General features: G+C 43.0%; 1 protein-coding gene across 5 annotated transcripts in view; it reads right to left on the bottom strand.

The window, feature by feature from the left end:
- Window positions 1-21,608, bottom strand: part of LAMA3 (laminin subunit alpha 3) — a 254,194-nt gene that overhangs the window by 215,702 nt on the left and 16,884 nt on the right. For all 5 annotated transcript variants that reach the window (XR_004620111.1, XM_034642117.1, XM_034642118.1 and 2 more), the window contains exon 2: window positions 12,452-12,604. Coding sequence is in view for 4 of the 5 variants with exons in the window: in XM_034642117.1 (XP_034498008.1) it covers window positions 12,452-12,604 (153 nt within the window). In the remaining variant the exon portion in view is untranslated. The remainder of the gene's footprint in view (window positions 1-12,451; window positions 12,605-21,608) is intronic.

Raw genomic sequence — 21,608 nt, 5'->3', positions numbered from 1 at the left:
GGGGTGAGGGACGAGTCCGTGGAACTAGGATGACTGTGAGAGGCAGGGGAAAGAACCAAAGGTTCCACCCCAGTTATTCTATGAAGTGGCGAAACGGCAAAGGTAAACATACCATCTCGTTGCTCAGTGTGCTTGAAACCTATGGAACAGAGCATGTCATGCAGGATGTACTGAGTCGGGAATTCCTCACCTATAGAATGTTTACAGCAATGGTTTGGGAATTAGAGAAATGCGAATAGCCCAGAAGCTTGCCATGGAGTCAGAGACAGGAGCCTGAAGCATCCTTGTCTGCAGGCTACACAGCCAAGGAATCCACCTGTGTAAGCACCGCAGGAATGGCAGGACCACTGGGACCTGGGGAAATGGAACCAGCCCCTCTGGTCTGGAGGGCACTGCAGGAGTCCTGGGGAGGCAGCCGTCCACACTGCCTGCGCCAGGAGGCCACCCGTGGGTCCGGCTGTGGCCAGGCAGACAGCCTGGTCTTGGTGGAGCTGAGCCTTCTTGGGGAGCCCTGACCTTCCCAACTGGCTCCATGTGTCACCACTCTGTGGCTGGATGGGGACATCCAGGGACACACTGCTCAGCAACCCTCCTGTAGGCTGGAGTGACCACAGAAGAGGTGCTTGTTTGATTCAGTTTAAGTTTTTCCTTAAAGGAAAGAAATGCAACGGGAGGATATAAAGTGAAAAAGCAAAAGTGAAGTGAAACATAGACATTGGAACAGGGAAAGAAGGGGCTTCAGGAAGACAAGAGTAAAGGAAGGTCGTTTGGTTGCATGGGGGGGGGGCTCTGGGGTCACGGGTGGAACTGGGAGCCAGGGCTCTAAGGGGCTGAGGCAGGTGCCCTGGAAGACAGCTGGCAGAGGAGAGGGGGCATCAGGCCCAAGGACTCCCCCGAGACATTGTATTTAACTTGAGCTTTCATTGGAACGATGGTGAAGAATTTGTGAAATTCAGTTTTTCCTTAAATATGCTTGCCAATAATAGTAATAGGAAAACTGCCATGATTTAAAGCCAAAATATGCCTGAAATCACAGAAGTTTCACAAGGGAAGAAACATAAAATAGTTTTCAAGATTAGCTGAGGAATAAAATAGTCTCTTTAAAAAAATCAATTTCCATTTACTGGGAATTTTTCTGATTCTGCTGGCATTTAAAGATCTCTAGCACACCGACCTCCCTCGGGATGAAGTGGTCAGAAGTTTGTATTGTTCCGGGGGATGGAGGGCATCAAGAAAGTACCAAGTGAGCTTTTTCAGTACCTCAAATCCCACCAGGAATAATTGGTTTTTTGTCTTCTCTATACCAAACTCTTCTTTTTTTTTCCCAAAAGGAAATATCTTCCCAATTAGCTTTATTATCTTTATGTACAAAGCTCATTGGAAAAAATACAGACATAATTTAACTAACACGGACTGAGCTCTTACAGTGTGGGAGGCATAATTCTAAAAGTTTTTCTACAGTACCTTCTTAATTCGTCCCGACAACCCTACGAGGGTGGTACTAGGTTCATCCCCAAATTTCAGATGAAGAAACCGCCCTGGAGACATTAACTAGAGGGTTCAGTGTCACACAGCTTGAAACATGCAAAGCTAGATTTGTACCTAAGAAATAATCCAGAGCATCAATACGAACCCCACTGGAAATGGGGTCTACAGAGCAAAGTAAAAATCACCAATAACCCCACCACCCAGAGAAAAGCATTCTTAGTATTTTAGATGCTCTCTTTTCTGACTTTTTTTCTGTGCTTATATACAGAAAGAAAATGAAATCATACCATGCTATCTACACAGCTTACATAATAGTCTGATTTCTCTTGTTCACAACTTAGCACAGACATATCATGTCAGTAAAGATCCCATCAGTGGCATCATTCTGATGGCTGACAATCCATTGCATGAATCTGTCCCCTTTTACTGGACGCGAGATTATTTCCCAGTTATGTTATATGAACAGTGCTCCTGAGAATACCCTTGCTCAAATATTTTGAGCATTTATCTCATTGTTTCTTTAGGATAAATTCCTAGTAGTAGTTCCATGAGAAAAATAGATAATTTTTTTAAGTGCAAACATTCTTGAATGATAGAACCTCAGCACAGAGTTTCCAGAACTTTAGTGTGAATTTATTGATGCACTTCACTCGCTTAGAAGAGAGAAACCAGTGTGAGCTTATTGGAAGCACAGAGAAGGACAGAAGGAAGGGTGTCAGTAATGATTTCTCTAAGTAATAATAATGATATTCCACGTTCGTCTCACGCTTCACGAGGGTCAAAGCACGTTCACAAGCATCATTCACAAGCGTCCCACACTCAGGGGTGAGGGCCTGATTTCCCGGACGTTATTTTCTCTAACAATGTGTAAAGATCTTGGAATCTATTGACTTATATATATGATCCATGCTAGTTGAGATAGTGATTCACAGAGCTAACCAAAGCTGGCAGATCCACTCAGCTTCCTTGAGTTTTTCACATGTAAAGAGAAAATTCCAGATTGCCTGCTTCTTCCTAATGTATAAATTCCTTAAAGGCGCTTTAAAAGCAATTAACATGTTTAGGTTACTAGGCAATTAACATTTTTAGGTGACTACCTAAGTAAAGAATTAGTATAAAGAATAAAATTGCATCCGCAGTAGCCCAGGAGATTTTGTTGGTCCCTTTTCTATCCACTGACAAATCATCTGCTTTCAAATAATCCCATGATTATATATGTCTGTTAATAGGATATTTACAGATTACGAATTTGTTCGGAGTAAGATCTGTTTCTCCTAATGATGTTATAGCTATAGAACACTTAAGTGATGTTGCAAAGAGACCCAAATGTCATCGGTGGAACCAAGCACCTAATTAATTACAGAGACAAGGCTGGTCTACCCTGTGCTAGAGATCTGGTCTCACAGCAACAAGCTTCCACTAGTACTCTACCCTGGGAAGTTCAGAGTGACCCTGAGTCATCCTTGTTTCCTTCTACATTCGCTCGGTCTATTTACTGAGCATCTGCTATGTGCTAAAAACTGTGCAAGATGCTGGGAGCAGAACACCATTTAGTGAACAAACAAGACATAGTCCCTGTCTTTCTAAAGCTTATAGTCTAGACAGTTTCTAGAAACTAGAAGATCGGGTCAAATCCAAGAGTCATCCACTTTCTGGATGGAACTATATCCACCCAGGGACCCAACTGAGTCAGATTTTTAGTGACTTCGTCTACCTGGCATCCCTAGAACCGATTTAATCTCCAAAGCACCTTAGCCCAAGAAGAGGCAGAAACCAGCCCAGGCCTTCCTCCCATCTGAGTCAGAACTGACAAGGGCTACAAAGAATGTTTTGGATTCATCTGCCAAAGTCTCATAAAAGTTAAAAGAAGGCCAGGAAAAAAACAGATCCTAGGCCTTTTACATACTAAATTCACTCTCCGATGGTTGGATACTGTATTTGCCTCTGGCCCCTGGGGAATTCACCAACTATGCTGAGTTCATGAAAAAAGGGGTAGAGTAATGGCATATTTCTGTGTGACCTATTTTTTCTTTAAAAGTTATAATGCTGCTTCCTTTGTTACTCTTAATCTGAGAGCGTTAGAACCATTTTCTGAATTTTCTACTTACTGCATTCTAAATAACCTTTCCTCAGTGTTTGCTTGTATGGACACCTATAGGCTGCTCAGAGTCTTGCCCTAAGCCCCCTCTCTTCCCTGTCTTTGTTTGGGTCCTCTCTAAATCCAGCTCTGAGACAAAGAGTGGGTGCGGGTAGTTTACTTCGCAGATCTCAAGGAGCATAAATGGGAAGCGAGGGGGACCCAGAGGAGAGAGAAGAGCCAGTGGCTGATATGTTAATGGCAGATCCTTACCAGGGCCAACTGGGGCTCAATTCTGGTGGAGACACTCTGAAGAATTGTCCCTTGAAGAAGCAGGGAAATGGGGAATTTTTCCACCAATTCCTGTTCCTCCTGGGCGGAGGGATGCCGCTGCGGACATTAGATTCTGTACTTCCCAGCTGGTCTACGTGCAGGCTCAGAAGCTGAACTCATTATATTTGACCACATGAGATGAAAGTCTCCTATAAAACTTCGTGTTCTGATTCTAAAACTGATAAGTGCAGCATCATCAAATGAACTTGAACAGCCTGAGAACATACCACTGTCTCTAGTGAATCACAGAAACTTCCTATATTTGCCGCCTTGTAAGGGGGACCCTGTCCTTCGAGACCGAGTCCTGGAAGTGATGCTTTTATTTGCCAAACTCTGTTGTCCAAAAAAAATGACCATGATAACCACCGACTAGTCCAAAAGGAGGCAGAGAAAAGTGACAACAGAAGCTATCAAATTGACTACAGCACATCGAAATCAAATGTCAATTCTCGGTAGCAGGGGAAAAAAGTGACATGGTAATAACAAGTTTAGGGCCTATAGCTTATGTCCCAACATGCATCAGAATTCTCACTTCCAAAAAGAAAAAAAAATTCACACTTCCCTACACCTAAGGTCTGTAGGTCACTATTCAGTTATGAAATCTAACCTCTCAGTGACACTTCTGTGGCTAATTCCAGCAAAAGGAAGAAAATACAGATCCCGCTGAGAGGGCATATACTGTGAATCTTATAACACCAAATCTACTTGTTAGAGCACACGTTGCTACAGCACGAAGAGGAAAGAAATAACTTCAGTCTGACATCATTGAGGTTGCTCTTCCTGTTTCTGGGCTTTTCTAGGGTCTTTTCTACCATACTGTGCACAGTGCTTTCTAGAGCATAAGTCATGAGTCTGTTTAATAATGAATGTTTATTGAAATTCACTTTATTTTATTAAATAAAAATTTATTTCAAAACCACTGGCTTAAAGTGGTTTAAAAATGAAGCAGTTAACTCATTCAAACCTCAGAGCAATCCTATGGGGTAAGAATAATGATTATCTCCCTTTTAAAGGAGGAAATTGCAGCACAGTGCCCTCAAGCATGTTGCTCAGGGTCACGCAGCAAGTAAGCAGGGCACCAGGGTGCAAACCAGTGTAGGCTGACTCCAGGATCGGCCCCCACTCAGAGCAGCCTCCCCACTCTGCTGACCCAGTCGGTCAGGTGTTGGGTGCACACAATCTTCATGCAGAAGGAGGCATGGCTAACGTCTGTCTGCAACCAGCAAGTTACTAAATTGTTCCCAAGTCGGTATTTCTTTTAATTCAACTGTCTTAATTTGAGATTTTTCTGTATATCAAAAGGGTGCTTTTAAAGGGATTTTTTTTTAATAGCTTTAAGGGAGACAAAGTAAACCCAACAGGCACTGGTATGATAGGTATACATCATTTTGATGGGTTAAAATTCCCAGCTAACTACAGAAGTCTTCAGTTGAATAACTGGTATAATGGGTAAATTCTGGTCATTTTAGGCAAAATCTCTAATGAATTAATGACAGAAGTGAATTATTAGAGATATAAGACTAATTCATAGTTGAAATTGAACTTATAGTGTCTTTCAAACCATGAAGGATCTTCCTGAATTATACCAGATGAAAATTGTTGGTGAAAATATTCTTAGGAGAGGGCTAATTTAACACAACGTAGGAGTTCAAGAGGTGGGCAGCCCTTCTACCACCAAACTATCCCCAACCAAAATGAAGATAACACACTCGAAGAAATCTCAGTATCATTTGATTCCCAGGCTGTGGGATGCATTGCCTTTTTGATTGCTTTCAAGCAATACTTTATTTGGAGAAATTTATTCTTTCCCTTCCACTGAAGTATAGTTAACATACAATATTATGTCAGTTTCAGGTGTACAATGTAGTGATTCAACAATTCAATACATGACTCAGTGCTCATCACGGTAAGTGTGCTCTTAATCCCCTTAATCTATTTTACCCATCCCCCACCCACATCCCCTCTGGTAACCATCAGTGTGTTCCCTATAGTTAAGAGTCTGTTTTTTGGTTTGTCACTTTTTTACTTGTTGTTTTGTTCATGTTTTGTTTCTTAAATTCCACGTAAGAGTAAAATCTTATGGTATTTGTCTTTCTCTGACTTATTGCACTTAGCATAATGCCCTCTAATTCCATTCATGTTGTTGCATATGGCAAGGTTTCACTCTTTTTATGGCTGAATGATATTCCAGTGTGTGTGTGTGTGTGTGTGTGTGTGTGTGTGTGTGTGTGTGTGTGTATACCACATCTTCCTTTATCCAATCATGGATCAGTGGACACTTAGGTTGCTTCCATAATTTGGCTATTGTAAAAAATGCTGCAATAAACATAGGGGTGCATATAGGTTTTCAAGTTAGTGTTTTTGTTTTCTTTGGGTAAACAGCCGGAAGTGGAATCAGTGGATGATATGATGATTTGATTTTTTTATTTCTTGAGGAATCTCCATCCTGTTTTCCAGTGTGGTGGCTCCAGTCTGAATTCCCACCAACAGTGCACGAGGGTTCCTGCAGCACACCCACCAACAAAAGCCTCTCGAGGAAAGCACCCTGCAGATCCATGCGACTACAGCCTCGGCAGATGGGATGAGGGCAGGCATCTGGTCAAACAGTATTTCCTACATGAACCGTACTCTGTGCACCACTATAGCCAGCAGCAAGATTGGCTTAAACATCAGTATTAGTATTATTTCCAGTATCAGTGTTAGTATTGTTGTATATCTCCTATTATGAGTCTTTTCTTTACCTGACATTCAACAGCTTTTTTCCCCATTTCCTCTCGCTTCATTACTTTGGAACTCTTCAAATTAGATCTCTGTACTCCAAGCTTCACTCTTTTCACATTTTCTCTTAATCTCCCTACAGGCAGGTTTTCAATCCTATCTTCTCAAAGCCACCAGGGACCTCCACATTAGCAAATCCAATGGGGGATTATCAGTCAGTACCTGTCTTATGTTACTTGATGCAGTACTTGACACAGTCACTCTCTCTCTCTCTCTTTTTCCCTTGAAACACTCTCTTTCCATGAACTCTTTGTTGATGTGTTATATTTCTACTGAGGTGTATCTCACACACCATGCAATTCACTCATCTAAATGTACACTCCAAAGGGTTTTGGTATGTTCACAAAGTTACCCAATCAATCACATTCAATTTTCATCTGTCTCCCCCTAAACAAGCCATACCTCCCAGGAGTCATCCCTCAATTCCCTCCCAAACCCCCAGCCCTAGGCAGCCACTAAGCTACTACTATTCTGCGCCTGTAGATTTGCCTATCTGTACCTGTCATATACGTGGAATCATACGATGCATGGTCTTTTGTGACTGACTTCTTCCATGCAGCATGGTTTCAAGGTTCATCCATATTGTAGCATTCATTGGAAATTCACTTTTTTTGTTGTTAAATAAAATTCCATTGTATGGATATGAATATTTGGCTTAATTATTCATCAACCAATGGACATTTGAGTTGTTCCCATTTTTTGGCTATTACAAATAATGCTATAATGAGCATTCATGAACAAGTTCTTTGTGTATGTATGTTTTCATTTTTCTTGAATATGTAACAAGGAGTGGAATTGCTGGGTCATATGGTAACACTGTGTTTAACTTTTTGAGGAACTACGGAACGGTTTTCCAAAGCAGCTATGCCATTTTATTTTGGCACTAACAGTGTATTAGAGTCCCCATGTCTCCAGAGCCTCACCAATACTTGTATTACCTATCTCTTTGATTATAGCCACCCAACTGAGTGTAAAGTGGTATCTCATTGTAGTTTTAACTTACATTTCTCCAGATGGCTAATGATATTGAGCATCTTTTCATACGCTTATTGGCCATTTGTGTATCTTCTTTGGAGAACTGTCCATTCAGATCCTTTGTCCATTTTTTTAAATAAGGCTCTTTGTCCTTGTATTATAGAGCTGGAAGACTGCCTCCCTTTTGATATACTTTCTTCACCTAGCTTTAGGACACGACACTCTCTTAGCTGTCCTCCTCCCATCTGTCATTCCACACCAGTCTTCTTTACTGGTTCCTTCTCTTTTCCAGGACTTCTTAATCTTGGAGAGCCTATGGCACAGCCTGAGACCCTCTCCTCTTCTCACTCTCATGCAATCTTACAGGTTAGCACTATCTATATGCCACTGATCTCCAAATGTCTGTTTCAGACAAGAGCCTGAACAATGCACTGGGAAGAACTTTCTGCCTTGATGGTCCAGTGTCTCAACCCCTACTAAATGTCACTGGATCAGGATAAGTTCAGTCTTGCTCCACAGGCAACAGTACTAATAAGAACCAAGCAGGAGCCCAGGAACCAGATGAACACAGCAGACTAGAGTAGTATGGACCAGCTCTAAAAACCAAATTGTCATTGGAACCACAGGCTGCAAAGGCAGGCCAGAACCTGCATATTAAACCTAAACAGGGTGACCATCTGCTAAGCTGCGAGATTTAAATAGGATTTAGAGTCTCCTAATGTAATATCTAAAATGTCCAGAATACAACTGGAAATCACTCATGATACCAAAAACCAGGGGAAAATAACAACCTGAATGAGAAAAAAACTATCAACAGATCCTAACATAAGATGATGAAACAAATGATAAAATGACGCAACAAAAACTTTAAAGTAACAGTTATAAAAATGCTTCAGTGAATAAATACAAATATTCTTGAAGTAAGTGAAAATATAAAAAATCTCAGCCAAGGAATAGAAGATATTTTTAAAAAAAAAACAAAAAACCTAAGGGGGGGGCGCCTGGGTGGCACAGCGGTTAAGCATCTGCCTTCGGCCCAGGGCGTGATCCCGGCGTTATGGGATCGAGCCCCACATCAGGCTCCTCCACTATGAGCCTGCTTCTTCCTCTCCCACTTCCCCTGCTTGTGTTCCCTCTCTCGCTGGCTGTCTCTGTCAAATAAATAAATAAAATCTTAAAAAAAATAAAATAAAATAAAAGTAAAAAAATCCTAAGGGGGAAATTACATAACTGAAAAAATACTGTAACTAAAATTAAAAACTCACTACATGGGCTAGATAGAACAAATATGAAAGAGAAAGGAATCAGGGAATTGGAAGATAGAACAAATAATTACCTAAAACAGAGAGAAGAGCAACTGGAAAAAATAAATGAACAGAGACTCAGAGACCTGTGGAACAATAATAAAAGATTTAATAATATCAGAAGTATCCCAAAAAAAGAGAACTTGAAACAGAGGATAGAATGGTGGTTACTGGGGGCTAGGGAGAGTACAAGCTCAAAGGGTACAAGCCTTCAGTTATAAGATGAATAAGTTCTGGGTTTCTAATGTACAGCATGGTATCTATAGTTAATAATTCTCTATTGTATGCCTGAAATTTACTAAAAGACTAAATCTTAAGTGTTCTCACCACACACTCACAAAAAAGTATGTGAGGTGATGAATGTGTTAATTAACCTCATCATGGTAATCATTTCACAAAGTATATGTTTATCGAATCATCACTTTATACATATTTATATATATATATGTGTTATATAATATATATATATTTATACATATATATATTTGTCAATGAGACCTCAATAAAGCTGGAAAAGGAAGGATCTTTGTTTGAAAATATCCCAAAAATGATGAAAGGTATAAATATACAGATTCAAGAAGCTGAGAGACCCTGATTATGATAAATCCTAAAGAAATCTTTAACAAGCATCTCTTCCAGCCCAGCCAGCTTCCCAGACTCACAACTCCACTGGGACATCCAAAGAGTATTTCAGTGCTTACATGTCGACAATAACTTCACCCCCCAGAGTCTCCAACATCTCTGCAAACAGCAGTTCCAGTTCTCAGACCAAAAGTCTCAGGAATCATCCCAGAATCCTCTCTTCTCACACTTCACATTCAATCCATTAGGAGATCATGGCAGCTCTAGTCTCAAAATATATCTGGGACACAATCACCCCTTCCACTGCCCCTATTGGCATCTTTCTTGTGGATTATGATGACAGTCTCCTAACTGGCTTCTACCCTTACCCCCTGATAATTTGCAATAAAACAGCCAGAGAAATCCTTTTTCAATTTACATCAGATTAGATCATTCCTCTGCTTGAAACTTGTAATGACTCTCATTTTGAATTAGAGCCCAAGTCCTTATCATGGCCTAGGAGCTCTACTTGATCCGTCCCTGTCTGTTCTCTCTCCTTGGCCTTTTCTCTCACCACTGTCCTCTTCCTGACTCTGCTCCAGCCACCCTGGCCTCCATGCGGCTCCTTACACCATCCAGACAAGCTCCCACCTTAGAGACTTTGCGGGGTTGTTCCCTTTGTCTGGGCGACGGATATCTGCATGATGAATGCCTTCACCTGCTTCTAGTCTTTGCTCAGTAAGCTCTCTCCTGACCATCCTACTTGAAATGCAAACCCCCCTTGTCCTGGCCCTCATGATCCTCTCCCCTGATCTACTTTTTCATTTTTTCCAAAGCTGTTATCAGCTTCTAACATATTATATTTGCTGATGTATATTTTTGTTGGCTGTCTCCCATGAGGGAAGGAATCTCCATCTCGTTGTTCTTTTATGTAACACAAATACCTAGAACAGTGCCTGACATACAGAATATTCAACAAATAAATACTTGTTGAAGGAACTGGGTAAAACAGATAGGAGGCACTCTCTAGCCTCAAAGAGGAAAGAAGGTGCATTCATTTTTCTATTGCTGCTTAACAGATGAACACAAATTTAGTGACTTAAACCAAAGTGATTTATGATCCTTCGGTCCTATATTTCAGGAGTCTAGGCATGGGGGCTGCAATCAGGCATTAGCCAGATGCCTGAAAAGACCCACTTCCAAGTTTGCATGTGTTGTTGGCAGAATCTCGTTTCTTATGGTTATAGGATTGAGGTTGCTGCTTTTTTCCTGGTTGTTGGCTGAGGCCGCTCTCAGCTTCTAGCTCCCATTCTTAGGTCCTTGCCATGTGGCCATCTCCATGGGTAGTTTATAACACAGCAGTTTTCCCCTTCAAAGTCAGCAGGAAATGTTCTCATGTTTCAGCTCTCTTCCTTTGGGGAGGGCCCAGTCCCTTTTAAGAGCCCCCCAATTAGGGAAAAATCCTCCAAGATAATCTCTCTTTTGATCAACTGACTTGGGACCTTACACACATATGCAAAATCCCTCCATTTTTGTCATGTAACACCACCTTACCAAGGGAGTGACTTCCATCATAGTCCCACCACACTGGAAACAGAGGGGATCACACTGGGCATGTACACTAAGAGGCAGGCATCCTAGGGGTCACCTTAGCATACCACCGGAGGATAGGTCTGAAGTCGGGTTTTCTTGTGCACCAGCTGGCCAAACAGAGCCAATAACTATGGTACTCAGTGTTCACAGAATCAGGATTTCTGGGAAAGAAAATGCTATAAAAATATCTTAGTCATACCCATGTTCAGAGCAACATTACTCACAAGAGCCAAAACATGGAAGCAACTCAAGTGTCCCTTGACAGATGACTGGATAAATACATGTGAAGCATACATACAATGGAATGTTATTCAGCCTGAAAAAAGAAGGAAATTCAGACACATGCTGCGACACAGATGAACCCTGGAGACAGTGCACTAAGTGAAGTAAGCCAGTCACAAAGGACAGATGATACTGTAGGATTCCACTTCTATGAGGTGTCTAAGGTCGCCCAATTCACAGAGAGAGTAGAATGGTGGTTGACTGGGGCTGGAGACAAAGGAAGATAGGGGGTTGTTGTTTAATGGGCACAGAGTGCCAGTTTTGCAGGACAAAAAAGAATTCTGGTGACTGGTTGCACAACAATGTGAACTGTACACTTCAACATGTCTAAGATAGGGGCGCCTGGGTGGCTCAGTTGGTTAAGCATCCAACTCATGATTTCAGCTCAGGTCACGATCTTAGGGTCATGGGATCGAGCCCCATGTCAGGCTCCACAGTCAGCACAGAATCTACCTGAAATTCTCTCTCTCCCTCTGCCCCTCCCCCAACTCGCGTGCTCTCTAAATAAATAAATAAGATCTTTAAAAAAAATAGGGGCGCCTGGGTGGCACAGTTGTTAAGCATCTGCCTTCGGCTCAGGGCATGATCCTGGCATTCTGGGATCAAGCCCCATGTCAGGCTCCTCCGCTAGGAACATGCTTCTTCCTCTCCCACTCCCCCTGCTTGTGTTCCCTCTCTCACTGGCTGTCTCTCTGTCAAATAAATAAATAAAATCTAAAAAAAAAATTAAAAAATTAAAAATAAAATAAAAAATAAAAAAAATAAAATGTCTAAGATGGTACTAAAATGTGCTGTGTGTATTTTATCATAATCAATAATAATAATATCTTTGTCAAGATATTATTTTTACTATTTTTAACTCTTGATAGACAGGTATCAGTGTCTGCTTCATGACTGGCTGAGTGTGGAGGGATGTAAATATTAATGTAACAGCCTTCACAACAATTAGAGAATTAAAACTGATGTTTGTTTTTTAATATAATTATTATTATATCAGAAATAACCACAGAAACAATGATCCAAACTAACCTCCCCCTTTCCGGGTGGAAGCATAACTCACCTGCCCTAGATCCAAGGTGACGTTGACTTTGTTGTACCGCGTGCCTGAGGAGAGAGGAGGGCTTTGCCACCAACGCTCCGATCCATCAATCGCGTTGGTGACTGGATGCGCTTTCCTGGGGTCCTCAGAATTGCAGTAGTCACAGAACTGGCCCTGGGGGGGGGGGGATAAAAGCTCCTTTTTTATTTTCAAGCCATTTTTTCTATCAGTTTAGTAAAGAGGTAACTAAAACAAAGACCGCTCCACACAGCCGAGAGATGTCAGCGGCTGAGATTCGTCATAATGTATTCTGAAGGCAGTAGTAAGGCTTTTTCTTTTTCACTTAATCTGAAACCGTATCACCTGCTTACGTACTAGAACATGTCATATTTCTCTTCCATGTTTTACAGCTGTGTTTTTTCTCATCCTATATGGCATTTTAAGAAGAACTTGTTGTACCCGAGATAAAGATGTTTTCCTTCAGCAAGTCCTTTTTACTCTTTACGTTGTCCTCTGCAATTTCCGCGTCAGGCACTAGGATACAGAGAATCCCTGCCCGCAGTCCCAGTGGAGGTGGTAAGGAGGCAAACAGCCACAAGGGAAGTGGGATACAGCAAGAGTATACAGGTCTGGGTCTAAGGTGATACGTATGCCACGGGCTCAGGAAACAGGGTGGAAGAGGCGGAATTAGGTCACCGGTGGGGATGGACAGGGCTTTGGTAAGTGTCACTAAGCAGCAAACAGGGAAGGGCTTCCAGGGGGAGGAACCGGCACGAGCAAAGGCACGGAGGCCAGCTGGTCCAGTTTAACAACAGCATAAGTAATCAAAGACAAGGCTTGAAAGCTAAGTGGGGAGATCATGGCTGGGCTGCGCATACCAAAGTGAGAAGTTGAGAGTTAATCCCATAGATAAATGAGAATCCATTTTCACCGGAGTGGTATCTATTTGGGATTATCATCTTTACTAAATTCTGATGTTACTGATAGCATCTCATCTTCTTACTGAATTATTCTTCTTGGTAGGCAAACTCTTGATTCTGTTTAATGTGCGATGCAGAACTTTATAGCCATTACCACCTAAAAGCTGAACACAGGCCTTTCCTATAATATTGATTACACTTTAACTGGGTCAAAAGATCATGCTTAACCAGTAGTGGGCCTCACACATGGCACTGCTTTGCTCCCCTATTAAATTACCTCAGAGCAGCACCACCATAGAGCAGGGGAATAAAGGAGCAAACTTGGAGCCACAGCCTTCCCGGGAATGTTCTGCAACACAATGGTAGCTCTGCCCCTGGCAAGCCTCTGGAAAGTTCATTCCTAAGTGTTCAAAGATAAATTTGATCCTGGTGTGTAACCAAACGTGTGACCCAATGTTTTCATCGAGTAACTGAGGATTCTCTCATATGTGGAAATATATTATGCACAACTTTATCTTTTAGCATTCTATAAAGATATTTATGTAACCGTGGGCTATGCAGCCCCATGAGCTCCTGAGATCAGAGACCCTGTGCGTCCTGCCTGTCCCTACACTTCAGCCAGCACACTGCCTCGCACCTCCTAGAAGCCCCATAAAGGAATGATTCCATCAGCAATTCTTAAAAAAAATAAGGGGGGGGTCCTTTCTATTAAATTTTGTTATAATAAAAAGTGTAATTAATAACTATTTAAGCTAAGACATCTAAACATTTAGGAATGTTTTTCCTTTCAATGATCTTTATTTTTCCCATTCTTTCCCAGAGAAAATTTTACCAGTTTAATTATTTGATAAGGGAATTACATCACTGCTCCTCCAAGGTTAGACGATTTCCATGCAGTTAGAAGAAAATCTCTCCCGAGGTTGTGGGTGCTTAGGGACTCCATTTAGCTCCTTCTCCATAGTGAAGATACAAGGAATGGAGATGACGCTTTTTGTGTTGTTTCGGTGACTCTCAATTTTCTAATAATGACATTAACAAATAAAGTGAGCATTTATAGGATGCCTATTATGCACCGGGCACCATGTACTTCACATTTGAGTACTAAGGCTGTCACCTCTATTTTACAGTTGAGGAAACACAGTGAATAAGTTAAGTAATTTTCCCAAGAATCACCCAACTGGTAAATAGTAGAACCAGGACCCAAGCCTAGGGCGCCAGAAATAGTATGTCAACCACCACCCTGTAACTCTCTTCCCCATCTAGAAGCTATAACTCTGGTTTATTAGACATTGTGGATAGTCGGTAACATACATTATTTCCTGTAATTGGTCTAAGATGAAGAGGTCCCGTAGTGCCCTATGGGGCAATACCCCCCGTCCACCAGAACCAGGTGCCACAGGGGTGCCTCCTATGGGGGTTGCATGCAGACCCCTGTCGTGGCTGAGCCACACTTGTCTTCAGTCAGCTGCAATTTGCCTGTTGGGGGCATGCCGGGCAGGGTTTGGTCCCTGTGCTGGTAGGGGGCCCATCTGGGGATGCTGCAGGTGCCTAACTGGGCAGTGTCAGCAGTCACACCAGCTGCCTGCCCCCAGTCTTTCTGCGAGGCTGTAGCCGCACTGATGGCCAGGGAGCTCTCTCTCTACTGCTAGTTACAAGGAGCGGCTGCTGGGACTGCAAGTGCGCTGGTGTGTGTGGTCTCTTCCCCTCTCCCTAGCGCAGGAGTCACTTTGGAGAGGCGCTGTTCCCTGCTAGGGTTATTTGCATGGTGTGTCAGGGCAGAAGCAGCTTTGGAGGGACATGTGCCAAATGGGGTGGTGTGGATGGGACCGATCTGCAGGGGAACACAAGGGTGGGGCACACGGTGTTAACAAGATAAGTGGAGAGCGTTCACACTGGTTCCCGAAAGTGCCTGGCTATCTAGGCTGCAAGGGGAGGGGCTGAAGAGAAGTGTCATCACCAGCACCCCTGTCAGAATGAATAGACTCGAAAAGACTAGAAATCCAAGTGTTGGTGAGGATGTGGAGAAAAAGGAACCCTCATGTACTGTTGGTGGGAATGCAAACTGGTGCAGCCACTGCAGAAAACAGTATGGAGGTTCCTCAAGAAATTAAAAATAGAGCTACCATACAACCTAGTAATTCCACTACTGGGTATCAACCCAAAGAAAACAAAGACACTAATTTGAAAATATATATGTACCCCTAAGCTTATTACAGCATTATTACAGCTTATTACAGCATTATTTACAATTGCCAAGATACGGAATCAATTCAAGTGTCCATCAATAGATGAATGGATAAAGAAGAGTGGTACGTATACACAATGGAATGTTTCTCAGCCATAAAAAAGAATGAGATCTTGTCATCTGCGACAACATGGATGGACCTACAGGGTATTATGCTAAGTGAAATATGTTAGAGAAAGACAAATACCATATGATTTCACTCATATATGGAATTTAAGAAACAAAATTTATTAAAAGAACTTCTAAAATATACGTAAGTGAAATGACTATTTTCTTGGATAGGATGATATTAAAAAACTTGTCAACTCTCCCCCAAAGTTAATCTATAAAGTCAATACAAGTCCAATAAAAATCTCAATAGAGATTCTCGCGGAGCACGATAATTCTAAAAGTTATAAGGAATAGTAAAGAACCAAGAAAAGCCAAGATATTGCAGAACAGGGAGATCAGGGAGGAAGAAACTTGCCCTTCAAGGTATCAAGGCTTATTATAAGGCTATTAAAATAGAGCAAAATGAGAGAAACAGCCCTACAGGACAGGAAAGAGCCCAAAACAGACCCATGCATTTTGGAAACCTTAGTGTATAACAGAGGTGGTACATCAGATCAGTGGGAAAAGCTAACCCACATCCTATGGAAAACAATAAAATCAAATCCCTACTCAAGCCACAGACAAAAATCAGCTTCAGATGAATAAAGGATCTAATGTTAGAAATAAACTTTAAAATCAATTAGCTCAAAATATCAGTGAATGTCTTTTAGAATTTGGAGCAAGGAAAGATTTCTTGAACAGGAAAGCATTGACTTCAAAAGAAGAGATAGATTAAAATTAAGAATACTGGTTCATCTTAGGGGCACCTGGGTGGCTCAGTTGGTAAAGTGTCCTACTCTTGATTTTGGCTCAGGTCATGATCTCAGGGTCATGAGATCGAGCCCCACATTGGGCTCTTGCTAGGTGTGGAGCCTGCTTAAGATTCTTTCTCTCCCTCTGCCCCTCCCCCACCCACTCACACACTCTCTCAAAGAAAGAAAATGAAATAAAATTTAAAAATAATAAAAATATTTTTTAAAAAATAATATTGGTTCACCTTAGAGAAGTAGAAAGAAAAGTTACAAACTGAAAGATATTCACAGTATACAGGTGGCAGACAGTGTCTCATGCTGGCTGCCATCAATTCCTTCTCGTGTGTGTGTGTGTCTGCCACTTCCCACATCAAGAGGTTATTTTCCCTGGAGGTTATTCTCTCCTCTTGAATCCAGACTGACTTTATTATTTGCAGAAGTATCATTCTGGAGTTCTCGAGCAGAGGCCTGAAAAGGACTGGCAGATTCTGCTTCTTGCAAACCAGTCTCCAGGTAAAAAGTCCAGCTACCCCCAAATCACCATGCTATGAGAAACTACATGCTAACCAGACAGCAAGGGCGCATGGAAGAACACCGAGACACCAGACACCCAGTCCTACCCAGGCAGCTACTGAATACAACTGAGTTATTCCAGCCGACACCCCATGGGGCAGAAGAACCACCTAGCGGAGCCCGGTCACCCAGCAGAATTACAAGAAAAAAAAAATTGTTTTAAGCCAGTAAGTTTTGGGGCAGTGTGACACCAGAATTAATACCTACATGAAGAACATAAAATCAACAAAGAATTCTCATGAGAAATACAGACCAGACTTTGCAAATCAATAAGGAAAGTATAAACAGATGAATAGAAAAAAGGGTAAAAGTAGCAATCGGCATTTTACGGAAGAGGAAACACATATATCCATAAACATTCAAAGAAATGTTCACTCTCACCATCCTCCGTGATCAAGGCAGACCACAGTGAAATACTGTTTTATATCCATTCAACAGGCCCAAGTTCAAAATTTGAGGATAACTAGCATTAGAAAGGACATGGTAGGAGTATGAATTGGTGTAGAGACTTTGGAAACTATTTTGGCTTTATCTTATAACATTGAAAATTCACATTTCCTATGACCCAGGAATTCTACCTTCAAGCTCATGACCCACAAACTCTTGCACAAACTTGACAACATCATGTTCAAGAATATTCATAGATGCACTGTTCACGAGAGCAAAATCCTGGGAATAATCGAATGACCCAGCCACATCAGTGTGAATGAATCACAGTGGTATATTCACACAATGAATGAATAAATGACCAATAATGAATAAATGAATGTATTTGACAACATAAAAGAATATGGATGAATCTTAGCAATATAACAAACAGTGGGGGGGGGTGGTATGATATAAAGTTAGGAGCAACCAAAATGAGAAACACTTTTTAGGAAGATAGATAGATAGATAGATAGATAGATAGATAGATAGATAGATAGATACAAACAACAAAACTATCATAAAAAGGAAAGCAAAGGAAAAATTAATAAAGGATTCAGGATGATGGTTACCCAGACTCTGGGAAACAGAAGGATGGGAGGTGGGGAAACCATATGGCTAGACGTAAGTTATTATCAAGGCCCTGTTCTGGTTTTTGTATGCAAGTACAGGGAAGCGTGTTATACCATTTAAAATCCATCCATCCACATATACACAAAAACAGATGACAAAGGACCAATGATGAAAGCATGTCATAAACTGAGGGCTGTGGATAATCCATAACCCAACTCTGCATCTGAGGCCCAATGTTTTAAAAATAGCCATAAATAAATAAAAGCAGGACCAACATGGAGAGAAGTCGGAGAAGAGGAGGACAGAGAGAACAGGAGGATTCTTTCACGCTTGTGTTCGATTATTCACCCATCTAAGCGACAAACCTGTGCTTGTCACCTACTCTGTGTTCTAGACAGAGATGAGAATACTGAAAGACAAGGACAAGGGACTTACCTTGGAAACAGGGACAAGGGATGCATGCCCTGAATTGTGTCAAGGCTATTATTAAGCTAACCATATGGGAAATAGCAAATATAAAGAAGAGGCTAGAAGGAAAGGGGAACGAACTGTTCAAATAAATAACAACACAGAGTTGAGATCTAAGGTTGGAAGGCCCCGGAAGATAAGCCAATGTTTCAGAGACCCACAAAAGGAACAATGCTTTTTCAGAAGAATGGCCAAAAAAAGTCTCTCCTAGTTCCTAACATTGTTGATGATTGTCCTTAACTGAAAATCTTTCATAGGCAATGCTTCGCATGACAAGCCACAGTGTAACACTGTATTGTTCTAAGAAACTAGAGGTTGATTCCAGCAGTGCTCCCTAATATAATTTTACTGTGTAAACACTCATTCGTTTATTCACCTTCTTAGAATTGCCTACAACGTGCAGAGCACTAAGATGGATTCAGGGCCTAACACTAAGAGTTGGCCCCTGGCCCTAAAGAAATGTAGGGAAGCGAAGAGAAACACCACGGATTACCAAAGGGGCTAGCCAGGGGTATTTAAACCCGGGATAGGCTGCCTTGCTTTACTTTGCTAATCTTCATGACACTCCCAGGCTTGTATCAGGTATTCACAATTTAAAGGTGAAGAAGAGAAGGCTCGGAGAGGTGAAGTGCCCGACCTCAAACCACACAGCCAGGACGTGGGAACCAGGCCGTGCGTGCGGGTCTGGGGATGGTTCTCACAGCCAGAACGCCTTCCACCCTGATGCGGCTGCTCTGCGTGCTTCGTCCAGGAGCCCCGTCTGACGCGTGGATGGAAGGGGAGGCCGCACTGGAACAGCACTTACGTAACTTTGCACACACCTGCCACGACCTGGGAAGGAGAGCCCGCTCTGGAAAGCACCCTGTCTGCCGGCCACACGGATGCTCGCCCTCACGGCAGGCTCAGGAAACCCAGCAACAGCAGCCTCGAACCGCCCTCGGCCGCCAGCAGCCCCACGACGTATGGGCACATTCATGCCACCCTGAACCTTCCTGCTAGCCAGCGCTCGCCATGTGCCTTAAAGGCACTGTCTCAAGTGCCCTAATCCAAGCCAGCTGGAGCCCTGATGTGGAGAACATTCTCGAGTGCACCCATTCCAAACTTAAGAGTGCTTCTTCCCAGACCTTGTTCAGAACATGGGCCCTTTTGAGAGGCCCAAAAGCAGGTCTGCCGCGGTTACCGATGATTAAGACAGGCGGTGTGCCTGTTTCCTGCAGACCTGTCCATCTGCACAGATGGGTGAAGGGCGATTACACAGCCCAGGAGAGTGCCCAACTCTGCGGTGGCCCCCAACAGATTTCCCCCCTCAGTGGGTGGAGCAGGCATCTCTGGTGTGCTGGGCTCCTGGAGATAAGGATTGGAGAGATCTATAAAACAAGGGACTCCAGGTTCATTCCAGGTATTTTTTTAAAAGGCAAATAAGAAAATGCCTGCAAAATTTACACCTATTACTCAAAAATTGTGTCCCTCCAAGCCAAATTCTGGGGGTTTTTTTGCTTTTAACTCCTATCAAAGAGATGCATTTTGGAGTAGAATCTGGGGGTGTAAATCCTACCTCTATGAGTTACATATTGGTCGAATTACTTAGCCTCCCTTTAACTCTTTTTTCCCTTTGTTAAAATGGGCTAATACTCCAATTGTATGTAGTGGTTGTGAAAATTCAATGAGACATCATCCATGAAGTGATCACACTGCCATCAGGGTTACCGTCGGACCCCAGGGGTGTTTATTTAAAATGCAGATCTTGGGTCCTGCCTGCCTGTATCCAGGCTGTATCTAGCAAGCTGATTCTTTCTCTTCTGCCCACTGCTGTCCGGGACCAGGCACACTGCCGCGGTGCCAGGCACACGCGGAGGATGCCACTAGAGTCCCATCTTGCAGCAGCAGTCACAGAAGTAGCTGTACTGATGGCGGTGATGACAAAAGGAAACATCCACCTGCCAGACAGCGCACCTTGCACTTTGCACATGGTTACTCGACTTGCAGGACAAATCTATTAAGATGAGTCCAATCCTGCGGAACTTTTACAGATATGGAGACAGAGGCTCAAAGAGGCTGAGCAACTTGCCTAGGGGGCGTAGCCAATACCGGAAACCCAGAAGGGACGCGGGGGCGAGAAGGAGGAGTGCGGGGGAGGGGCAGTAAGTGCCCGGCAGCAGCAAGGGGCCTCGAATCTGCTAGCACCTCAGAGATTTGGCCGTGGCCAGAGAAACATGTCCCGCTGGCCCACGCCAGCCTGTGAGTCAGGTATGACCAGGTAAAGGAAGATGCTTTTAAGCTTCTCCACCCCCAGACAACTGAGAATTGTGTTTTTTCTATATTAGCCCAGTGTTTCACTATATTCCCTTTTACTCTCCTAGGAATTATGTCACACATTCTCGATGTTCCTTAAACCTCCTCCTCCCTCTTCCCTTCTCCGGATGAATTCACTGAGTTTGCTCACCTTCCTAATCCACAATCCTCCCTGCACGTGCCCACACACCTGCCTTGCCTCCCATTGCTGTGGAGAACCGGGCTGCGCTAATCTTCACGACACTCCCAGGCTTGTATCAGGTATTCACAATTTAAAGGTGAAGAAGAGAAGGCTCGGAGAGGTCAAGTGCCCGACCTCAAACCACACAGCCAGGACGTGGGAACCAGGCCGTGTGTGCGGGTCTCCCCCCTCCGCCCCACACGGAATCCGCCCCTCCCGCCTGCTCAAGGGCCACCCTCCTGCATCTCAGTGGGGCCCTCTACTGGATCACTCCTATGGGGAGACAGACAAAGAGCCCTCCACTTCCCCCTCACTCTCCCCACACCCACACTGATCCTCTTGCTGACCCGCGGTCAGGCCAAGCACGTTCCTGCCTCACGCTCTTTGTACTTGCGCTTCCCTCTCCCGAGAATATGCTTTTCCCCTTTCCGAGAGGTCTTCCCTGGCACTCCATCAAAAGCAGTGCTGCGTTCGGCCATCTCTTCGTACTGTCTTATCTGCCTTCTCTTTCTTCTGAGCAGGAAGCCCTTAACATTGCTGGCATTGTAAGTGCCTTGAGTGCAGGGGCTTGCTCACCACCTAGAACAGTAGCTGGCACAAGGCAGGCACTTAATATTTGCTCATTTCGTTCATAAGTTAAAATGGCAGAGGCTTTTTT

This window comes from Ailuropoda melanoleuca, chromosome 14, assembly GCF_002007445.2.
Source record: "Ailuropoda melanoleuca isolate Jingjing chromosome 14, ASM200744v2, whole genome shotgun sequence".
Lineage (NCBI taxonomy): Eukaryota > Metazoa > Chordata > Mammalia > Carnivora > Ursidae > Ailuropoda > Ailuropoda melanoleuca.
Note: the sequence above shows the minus strand (reverse complement) of the source record. Positions and strands in the feature narration are given on the sequence as shown.